At 46.2% G+C, this 11,588-nt stretch overlaps 1 protein-coding gene across 1 annotated transcript in view; it reads left to right on the top strand.

Moving 5' to 3' along the window:
• Positions 1-812: 812 nt before the first annotated feature.
• The window catches only part of LOC126417077 (pickpocket protein 28-like), a 93,432-nt gene continuing 82,656 nt past the window's right edge, over positions 813-11,588 (top strand). The window contains exons 1-2 of the mRNA XM_050084972.1: positions 813-1,024; positions 1,630-1,836. Coding sequence (XP_049940929.1) covers positions 813-1,024; positions 1,630-1,836 — 419 coding nt within the window. The remainder of the gene's footprint in view (positions 1,025-1,629; positions 1,837-11,588) is intronic.

Here is an 11,588-nt window from a genome sequence, read left to right as displayed (position 1 = left end):
TGATATGCTTCACATATCATCTGGGAAAGTAGGTACATTAAAGCTAGTACAGATACTGTGATTATTCCTGCATAAGGGATTTATCTGAGGGTATTATTACGGAATTTTTTTTTTGGGAATTTGTGGGAAGATCTTATGGAATCAAACTGATGAGGTCATCGGTCCCTAAGCTTACATCACATTACTTAATGTAGCTTAAACTAGCTTATGCTAAGGACGACACACACACCCATGCCCGAGGGAGGACCCGAACCTCTGATTGGGGGGGGGGGGGGGGGAGCCGTGCGGACCGTAACAAGACGCTCCAGACCGCGTGGCTACCCCGCATGGCTATCATTACGTTTGTAATCAGAATTTTTTTTTTTTTTTTGGGTTTGACAAAATGGAGGTTGGATATGTCGAAGTTTTCTAGAAGAGTAGAGATCCAAAATCAAACTGTACCAGTAGGAACTTTGTGTGGGAGACAATATTTCACAAGTGAAGGATGGTCTAATCCCCACAATCATTTAAAACGAAACAGTAGTGCAAAAATGACTATGATGAAATGATAAGAGGCTAAAACAAGAATAAATCTTGAACTAAGTAAACGAAAGGACATAGATAATAATTTCTGAAGATAATTGTATGCAGAAGAGTCGAGGACACAACACACATACACACACTCATATACACACAAAAGGACACTGTTTATGGAGTATCATACGTTAAATGAACTTTGTATGTCCCAATAACAGGCTGTGTTGATGACATTCATGTACAGTGTGTGCAACTCCGCTTGCAGTGTGCAGTGGTGAACAAACTAGTGCGTAAAGATGCTGTCACAGCTCCACCACCACATCCATAGAGATCAGCTCATTCCTATGCAGATAGCAGATATGTTTCTGGTTGTTGGTGGGGAGCTGCATGCACAGTGTATTCCACCTTGGCTTCAGTGCACTATGCAGAGCTGCTTAGTGTGTATAGATGCCTTCACAGCTCCACCACCAATTGTGCAGAGACCAGATCCTTGCCAAGTTGATGGCAGGTATATTTCAGGGTACTGTGGTGAACTGAATGTACACTGTACACCACCACAGCTGCAGTGCATAGTGCTGACCCGATTGGTGTGTAGAGATGCCATCACAGTTCCACCACCACGTCTGTAGAGATAGCTCCTCCCCACTCAAGTGGCAGGTATGTTGGAGGCTTCTGTGGGGAGTCGCATGCACAATGCATGCCACCATGGATGCATTGTGAAGAACTGATTGGCATGTAGAGAAGCCATCACAGCTCCATGGAAACCAGCTCTTTCCAATCTAGTGGCAGGTATACTGGAAGCTCCTGTGGGGAGTTACATGTGCAATGTAGGCTACCCTGGCTGCATTGTGCAGTGCTGAGACGGTTGGTGTGTAGAGACACCATCACAGCTCCACCATCACATCTGTGGAGACCAGCTTCAGCTTGTGCGCGTAGATTCAATGAGAGCCTCACCACCACCTTCTCCCCCATCTAGGTGGTAGGTTTGTTGCAGGCGTGAGGAGTTGTTGTACAATGTACACTACTTTAGCTGCAGTGCATGCCTTTTGGCATGCCCAGATACCACCATAGTCCCACCATGTTCTTCCTCACTTAGTGGCAGGTGTGTTGCAGGTTGCTGTGGGGAGCTGCGTGTGCAGTGTGTGCCATCCTGGCTGCTGTGCTGAGCCAGCTGGCGTTGGACAGGTATCGCCACAGCCCCACCATCACTTCTGTAGAGACCACAGCCTTCCCCATCTGGAACGTGCCATTCCCGGCTCTCACTCTCTGCAACAACAACAAGGTGTATGGGCCAGCTGCGGATCGCTTTATAGAAAATCTGTAAGTTCACTCGCATTACAAAATCAACATTACTGAGCTCTCTAGGCTCATTGGTTTCACACTTTATTTGTTGCTGTGTTTCATCATGGACAGATGTTATTCTAAAAGAAATGGTTAGTGTGTTGTAGTTACAGACTGGTGGAAGGGTTATGTTACCAATTAGCGCATTGTAAGATGTTTAACACTCCTATTTTCTAATGTAAAAAAGCCAGTTTTTTGAGTTATTGAATATTTCAAGGATTAGTATATATTTAATAAAATTGATTCTATTTCATTCTGAATTATACAGCTATCGTTACTTATTTTTCGGAAAATCACCTTGTGTTGCATAGTTGCAGCTCTTTTCTTATTTTCTAATGTATGAGGTTATCCAAGAAGCTAACTCATTGTTATTATGTAATTGCGTCACATCTTATGTATAATTTTATATTACTGGCATAATTAACTACAGCTCTTGCCGTTTTACTTTTCAACATTATCTCAAACAGTTTAGAAACTTCAATGCAGCAAGGTCTAAATGATAGAGAAAACTCATTAATGCACTATTCCCTTGTCAAAGGTTTCAGCGTGTTCAAAATCAAATGCTTTTTTTGAATCAGTCATCAAGAAAGTGTTCATGAACTATTATTTGCTTGACAATTTTAGGTGCCTAGTCAGTACTTCCGTATCGTTTTCTATAACGTGCACAAGAAAATGTTGCAATATTTGTTCGAAATATAGAGGTGCTTCGTTGTGGGGAAGTGCAGATCTTCCTTGTCATTAGTTGTTGCAACAATAGTAAAGAAGAATATTTCTAACTTTTTGTACCTTTTCATGTTCATCATGTTAAGGAGATTACATTAATCCAGAAAAATACAATACTGAATATAAAACCACAGTCTCACATATGGACGGAACTGAACTTCCTCATTTGTAAAATCCTCAAAAATGGTTCAAATGGCTCTGAGCACTATGAGACTTAACATCTGAGGTCATCAGTCCCCTAGAACTTAGAACTACTTAAATATAACTAACCTAAGGACATCACACACATCCATGCCCGAGTAGCATTCGAACCTGTGACCGTAGCGGTCGCGCGGTTCCGGACTGAAGGGCCTAGAACCGCTCGACCACACCGGAGACAACTTCATTTGGCCTCAGAACACGACTCAAGATATGGTGTTATATTTTCAACAGACTAGCATGGATTTAATTGACAGCACCTTGATTTCACAATTCTTCTTCGGCTGTCATTTAGTGACAGGAGCTATCTGTGGTTTTCTGTGTACCTCCTTCGTTAAATTTAGTGTCAGACAGTACATCAAATCTGATTCTTGGGTCTTGTCTCGCAATGCTGAAACAGATTTACAGGCTTCTGTAAGAATTGTCCTCGATGTATCCTTACCGGTTACTTAATGACTGTAGTCCTACGCATATATTAGTTGTTCACAATACTATTGTGGCAACTGCTGCACTGATGTCCCACTTACATCAAAAATGGGCAGCTATACTTCTATCTTGTTGATGAGTTACTCCTAAAACAGACAAGAACTGCATATCAGTATCCGAAATGGCAAAATCCATCCTACTTTATGCTAATGTTAATAAGCGGTTTCACCAGTTTGTTACTGAACTAAATTAAATAAAAGTCGAAATGCCTTTAAAGATTATGCTTTAAGTATTTCTCATAGAATTTTCCTTCCTCTCCTCCCTCAGCAAACGATTTAGAAACACCATGCACTTAGCTCTTCAATACCTGCCAGCCATAGGTAAGAAAAGTTTTACTTTCGTTAACAGAAACCACCAAATCACACGTCACAAGGCATGCGAGGTAGGCGTGGATAAATTAGTACTACCAATGGAAATTCAGAGCGGGGGAGAGGGGGGGGGGGGGAAGGTCACCCAAACTAAAGAGCTGGGTTGCTATTAGAACGAGTGAGTGAAGACTAAAGACGACTGATCCCTGTTGACTGTAGGCCACAGTTCGAGCAGTGGTGGTATCACCTTGGGTTCAACAGGACTGGAACCTTGGTATGCTTGTATTGTTACACACGTTACACAATCAGAGCTTGGGGAGGATCATTCAGATTAAAGAGCGGGAGTACTACTAGAACGAGTGAGTGGAGAATGAAGACGATTGATCCCTGTGGACTGTAGGCCACAGATTGGGCAGTCATGGTATCACCATAATTTCAACAAAATTGGAACCATGGTATGTTTGTATTGCTATACATATTACACATTCAGAGAATGGGGAAGGACACCCAGACTAAAGAGTCGGGGTACTATTAGAACGAGTGATTTGAGAATGAAGACGACTGAGCCATGTGGACAGTTCGAGCAGGGTGATATCATTTTGGGTTCAACCGAATTGGAATCTTGGAATGTTTGCTGTTATTCCTTACAGCTGAACGATATGGGAGTGTATTTGCGGTTATATGCAACTGTTTGCTGCCTAGAGCGTCCAGCTACAGAACTGCGTTCAGAATCGCTTCCTAATTATGTCAGAATGGTTCACCGACGTGACAGGACATGTCATTGGCCTCAGGTCCCGCCTCACCACTGAGTTCATTCAGGGTGTTTCTCAGAGCGACGTGGACGTTCTGGATCTGTATCTGGTAAGCATGCTGTGTCTACTAGAGCCAAGTTTTTTTGCTAGCGTGGCAGACTGTATTTGGACATAGAAATAAGCTTAACACCTGTGCAACTGCTGAGGGTAGAGTGGGGCTATCTGGAGGGGAGAAGCTATTTGTACGCTCAGCTTAATCGGAAGTGACACTAATATGACGTGAACGTGTCCAGCAGCACATTTCGATTAAGCCGAGTGTAAAACTGACACTAGCTTTTCCCGTGGCTGGATGGTTCCTTGGAAATTGCAGAAACAACAGCTAAATATTTAACTCGTAACAGTTCAAGCTATCCTCTTAGCTTCCTGACTAAACACAGTCAAGTTTCACTCGCAGCAATTTGATCCTTCGTTTTCTAACCAGACAGAAGTCACAAAACCGAAGAAACTCATTGCTGAGAAAACAAGCTCAAGTACGTAAGTAACATAAAAAAAACAACAACAAATTAACGTGTAAGAGGACGCGAACCTGTTTCATTCAAGTTTGTGATCCATGTCCTTAACCATTACTTTCGCATTTTGCGTTTTCTTAGGCAGCCCTAAAAATAATCACCATATTGGTAACTCCACCTCCTCCATACATCACTGTTGGCGCTACACAAGATGGCAGGTAACTTTCTCCAGGCATTCGCCAAACCCAAACCGTTCCATCAGGTTGCCCACAGGGTACAGCGTGTTTCATCACTGCAGGTCACTTGTTTCCGGTCACCCACTGTCCAGTGGCGTCGCCCTTTACAGCACTTCAAGCGTCACTGAGAACTGACCACAGAAATTTGTGGCTTATGTTGAGCTGCCCAGTCACTGTACGCCATTCTTTTTAACTCCCTACACACAGTCATTGTACTAGCTCGACTGCTGGTTGCATTTTGGAACCCGCTAGTGATTCCTTCCGTTGATTTCATGAGGTCTCTTGCAACCGCATCACCCAATATAGACTGTGCCTGACCGTCAACACGACTGTGGTTGTTCCTTCGCGTACCCACTACACAATTACATCACCAACAGTTGACAGGGGCATCTTTAGAAGGACTGAAATGATCCTGATGTTTTCGTCACTCAGGTGACATACGAAGGCCAGTCCACGATCAAAGTCACTGAGCTCTCCTCAACCACCCACGCTGTTGCCACTGCTCCTCTGCTTACAACACAGTACTCCCCGCCTCCTTTTATACTGCCGGGTCCGCCTCTCACGACATCTAGTGGTCGATTCTGCATTACATAGGGCTGTCCACCTACTGTTCATCGGACGGTGTATCTGTGATAGATTATTCTGATGTAGTGTCTACAATCCCGCCATACCCCGCATAATTTGGGCGTCATACTCGGTACATCTTCAAATGGAACCACTCAATTCAGTTTTGGCCATTCAGTTCAGTTTTGGAGTGACCTTTTTCTTTCTACATTGAATATGTATCATCGTTTTGTGTGAAGTGTCCTTAGGTCAACATACTGCAGTAAATTATTTACGTACAACATTTTGTAAGGATTGAATGCCACTACGCTTTTCATGTTCTCACTTCTGGACTTAACTCCTCTTACCACAGCGCATCGCTAGCATTGGTATTATTATATTATTGTATGCAACTTCCATTTGTATTTAAATCTGCGAGGGAGTACACGTCTTACTGACAAAAGCTTTATAGCTGCACGTTGAGTCTAAAGTACCGTGTACTTTCTGCAGGCGGAAACTATCTACGCCGGCCGGTGTGGCCGAGCGGTTCTAGGCGCTTCAGTCAGGAACCGCGCTGCTGCTTCGGTCTCAGGTTCGAATCCTACCACGGGCATGGATGTGTGTGATGTTCTTAGGTTAGTTAGGTTTAAGTAGTTCTAAGTCTAGGGGACTGATACCTCAGATGTTAAGTCCCATAGTGCTTAGAGCCATTTGAACCATTTGAAACTATCTACGGCAATAACGAAACAACCATTCAGTGCAATAACTTTCAGTGAACCGAGCTGAGGTAGTAACTACGATGTCAAACCAAAGGACTAGGTTTTATTTCGCATCGTTGCTACCAGCTGCAAATGCGTGTAACCCCCAGAGGCACTACTACGAGTAACCACATCAGGCAACTCAGTTGCATCAACAGCTGACTGACAACAATGTTGTACGGTCTGGGGAACAATTATTTCCAACTTAATTACACGATTGTGGATCTGCATCCATACTGTGCAAACTACTGCGAAGTGCATGACAGAGGAAAATGTTCCCCACTGTACATTCCTAGAGTCATCAGATATCAGAGATTCTTCAAATTTATTAAGTGGGCATTCAAGAGTTAGTGTGCGTATTTCTTCAGTGTTTCCCACCTCAGTTTGCTCTCCCATGGTTAAAGAAATCTGTGACCTTTCGTGCTACCCTCCTATGTAGACGTTCAATATCCCATGTTATTCTCATCTTGTGTGGGCCCTACACACTCGATAAATATTCTAAAATGGTTCGCACGAGTGTTTTGTGAGCAGTCTCGGTTGTAGACGGATCGTATTTCACTAGGACCCTACCAATGAACCGAAATCTGCATCTTCGTTGCCTAAGATTGTGCCTACGTCATCGTACCATTTCGTATATCTAAAAATACTTATACCTAGATACTTGTGTGGGAAGACCGATTTCAGCTGTGACTGACTGACTGATATAATGGTTATAGGATATCACATTTTCCTTCGGTTTGTGAAGTGCACAATTTCACAGGGTGACAATTACTGAAGTATATGAAATAAAATCGTCATAACTTCTGAAAGGATTGCGTTAGGACGTTCAAATCGTACGGTTGGCGGCGGGGCGTGATAGGAATTACTATGGTTTGGTTTAGCGACGCAGCACACTTTCATTAGGATGGATTCGTTAATAAGAAAAATCGGTGGATTTGGGGGACTGAGAATCCGCATTTCGCGATCGAGAAGCCTCTTCACCCTCAACGGGTTACAGTGTGGTGTGCAATGTCAGTCACGCAATAATTGGTGCGATATTCTTTGATGGGACCGTGACTACCGAACGGTACGAGAAGGATTTGGAAGATGATTTCATCTCCATTATCCAAAGTGATCCTGATTTCGACATGATGTGGTTCATGCAAGACGGAGCTCGACTCCATCGAAGCAGGAGAGCGTTTGTGGAGCACTTTGGGGACCGCATTCTGACTGTGGGGTACCCAGAGGCCAATGGCATGGGCCTCGATTTGTCGTCATATTCTCCGCATATGAACACATGCGACTCGTTTTTGTGGAGCTGTATTAAAGACAAGGTGTGCAGCAATAACCCCAAAACCATTTCTGAGCTGAAAGCAGCCATTCAGGAGGTCATTGAAAGCGGGTCATGCAGAATTTCAATATTCGTTTGCACCACATCATTGCCGATGATGGCAGGCATATCGAACATGTCGTAACCAAAATCCGAATATCTGTAGCTACGTTTAGATATTGAATGAAGTGTGTGCACACCGTTGTTTGTAACTAATTTGGTTTTTTTATCAAATAGTTCAGTAATTCTCACCCTGTACGTTTCAAGCTAATTGCCAATCTTTGAATGAATATTTGTGCAACATTTTTCAGACAGCACTTGATTATAGATAACTGCATCGCCAGTGAAAAATCCGAGGTTACTATTGTCTTCAAGATACAGCACGAACCGCAACGGTCCAAGGAGACTTCCCTGGGGCACACCCGAAGCTTTCGTTCGAAGATAACGTGTTGAGTCCTCCGTACCAAGAAATCCTGTATCCAGTCATAAAATTCCCTTAGTACTCCATACGACGGTACTTTCGATGATAAGCGCAGGTGTGGTACTGACAAGAGGAGGCCATCACGTTCGGGTCACGGATTTACTTCAAACATTGTATGCCTTTAGTAGGCCATCGTAACAACATAATGTGCAAGTTGTAAGGTGCGCTACTCTGGCAGTTCCATGAAAATCGCAAGAGAAGTTTTACGTTTTCATTATGTGGCTTATACGTTTGTCGTAGGGGCAGCACCTTAGAGTTCATGGTGGTCAAATGGTTAGCGTTTGAGCGTCCCAGTCTGCTTTCGGCCGGTGAGCGGCGAGGACGTCTTGTTCACGTCCCGTCCGCAGAGTCGCGAGCGCGCGTAGTTTGTTTACTTCCTCGCCGCAGCTAATACTCGAGTCCGTTAACACTGAGTCGCCATGGCTCATTCGTACAGAAAAGCTACCATCAAGATCAGCTTCCAGCCCGACTACCCACGACCACGAGCCTTTGAAGTCGAACGATTCATCCGTGACGAAGTTCAAATACCAACACAGCACATCATCGGTATCCACCTATCCATCACAAGTAGCGTCATTTACGTCAAGATGGTCGATGACGAGTTATGTCACGCAGTTGTGAACAGATGCGCGAACACTGTCAAGTTCAAACACTCCGATGGTCTCATCGGAGAGGTTACTGTTGACCATGCTGGACTAGGATTACGCACACTAAGAGTCTTCGAACTCCCTTTCGAAGAACCACCGGACGTTGTTACCTCAGCTTTCCGCCCTTATGGGACGGTAATTAGCCACGTGGCCGAAAAATGGAACACCTTCGAGACGTACCAGGTCCTCAACGGCGTCGGACAAGTGAAAATTGAATTAAAGAAACATGTGCCATCCTACTTAGTTATAGGTGGCTGTCGAGCAATAGTAATGTACGACGGACAACCTCGTACTTGTTCTGGTTGCGGCCAGGAGGGTCATGTGCGCTCGGCGTGTATTCAACGTCGGGTTACACAACTTCCATTACATGACACGACACCACCTCCTACGCTCACAGCCCTCCCCCTCAATTACGCAGAGGTGACACGATCGACCGTCATGCCAGACGACAAACCCCTCGGAAGACAGGAAGCGTTAGAATGCGCACCTGTCGCCAGTCCTGGATTGACCAACGCCATTACGGTGTCTGCAGAGATTGAAGAACGCCGTCCATCGACTCCACATGAGGATTCGGACGCTAGGGTTGTACCGACCTCTGCCTTTCTACCTGAGGGGGATGCTATACGGGAACCACAAACTCTTTCGGACACAGAAACCCACGTCCGCAAACAAAGGTCACCGAGAAAACATAAAAAGCGACGTCGCACACCCTCAGACGATTGCCTCCAGCGGACGTCTTCTCCAGATGACGACCGGACGGCCGACGAAACGACGAGGAAAATGGATGACACGAGATCGCCCTCACCTGTCACTTTGTCTGATTTTGACAAACCCGATTCCGCTCTCTCGGGCAAACGGATGGCCAGCACAGCGCCCGCCGTTGATACACAACCGGAAACAACTGCGGATTCACCCTTAGTCACTTAGCCCACAAGTGTTCTACCGCAGCCACCGTTAACTTACGGACCTTGGGCGGATGACATTGAAGACGATTCTACGGCAGCTGTGGTGGATGAGAAGAGGGGTCTCTCCTCCCACACCTCAGCCCCTCCCGAGTAGCAACAGATGACGGCGCGGACGCGGCCAGCAGATCACAGGCCCCACCTTTTACGGCGACAGTGACGGCGGCCCCCACCGCAGGAGACGATCTACAGACCTATCGCTTAACGACCATCAACATTAACACCATTCGGACACGTACGAAGTTGTCGCTGCTCCAAGACATGCTCAATGCAGCAGAAGTTGACATTGTCTTTCTCCAAGAAGTCTTCGTCGCCGATTTCCCGGGTGTGTATGGTTATACGGCTCATGTGTCCCACGCCTCGCCAACTAACAGTGGAATCGCAATTCTCCTCAGAGAGGGCCTCGAGGCGCACGAAGTCCGATATCTCCCCGCCGCTAGAGGAATGGCCGTAACAGTGCAAGGCGTCCGGTTTGTCAATGTATACGCCCCTTCCGGAACGAATCGCCGTCGTGACCGATCGCTCTTCTTCGCAGAAGGAATAGCACCGCTTTTTCAGGGCAGGCACGATGACTTGATATTAGGGGGCAATTTCAATTGCACCCAAGCACCTAAAGATCAGCTGCCACGCCATTCACCGTGCCCCGAACATGGGACACTCATCGGCGATCTCCAGCTGGTAGATACATGGGAACATGTCCGAGGAAATAGACAGGAATACACCCATTTCACGAGTCACTCGTCTAGTCGCATCGATAGGATTTACGTCTCCCGTTCTCTCGCGGCAACGGTGAGTGCTCGTTAACGGGCGTCTCTCGCAGTCCCTCCCGATTTTCCGCTCCGTGCGTCAAGGCTGCCCCTTGTCGACGTTACTATATGCTCTGGCACTGGAACCTCTCCTCTGTGGCCTCCGTCAACGCCTCACCGGTCATACCCTACGTGACGTCACATTTCGCTGCACAGCATATGCAGACGACCTGGTTCTTGTGTTCCACAATCGCGACGATGTCATCAGAGCACTAGAATGGATTACCACGTACGGTATGGCTTCCGGCAGCTGTCTCAACGTCGCCAAATCGGTCGCCATGGCCATAGGAGACGGGTTGACGCCAGCGTGTGTCGAGCCCCTACAGCTTCGTGGCACTATCAAATGTCTCGGAGTAGAGTTTCACGACGACTTACGACGCACTGCGGCTCTTACCTACCGCCGCTTATTACAAAAAAATCGGGTCCAGATCTTCAATCTTCGCCTGCGGACCCTCGACATTCTCCAAAGGACACACTTCGTTAATGTTTACCTCGCATCGCGCCTTCCACAAATAGCGCGTGTTCTTCCAATACCGTTACTGATGGCTCGACGTCTATTAGCGGCATTCGGAGCCTACGTCAGTACAGGCATGCTCTTCAAAGTCAGTTATGAGTCACTGACCCTTCCCCCAGAAAGGGGAGGTCTTAGTCTAGTCCATGTCCACGACAGAGCTGTGGCCCTGTATGTCAGCTCACACATCAAGCTGTGGCGCCACCACCCGGAAAGTTTGACAGGTTTGCTGTTGGAGTCCCTAGCTCCGCCCTCCCTTATGCCCCCACTGACGACGCAAGACATACCCCCACCCTTCTACTACTTCGGGAACTTTTACATTGTCCGTATCGCAGTACCACCGACGAAACAGGCGTCGGATAGGGATATATATCATGTCCTACAGCAGAGGCGCCCACCAAACATCGTGGAGACCAAAAGCCCTCAGGTTAATTGGAAGGTGGTGTGGAAGACGATTCACGCGGTTACACTGGACACAGCCGTCTGATCCACATGATACATC

The sequence above is a fragment of the Schistocerca serialis genome, chromosome 8, assembly GCF_023864345.2.
Source record: "Schistocerca serialis cubense isolate TAMUIC-IGC-003099 chromosome 8, iqSchSeri2.2, whole genome shotgun sequence".
NCBI classification, from domain to species: domain Eukaryota; kingdom Metazoa; phylum Arthropoda; class Insecta; order Orthoptera; family Acrididae; genus Schistocerca; species Schistocerca serialis.
Note: the sequence above shows the minus strand (reverse complement) of the source record. Positions and strands in the feature narration are given on the sequence as shown.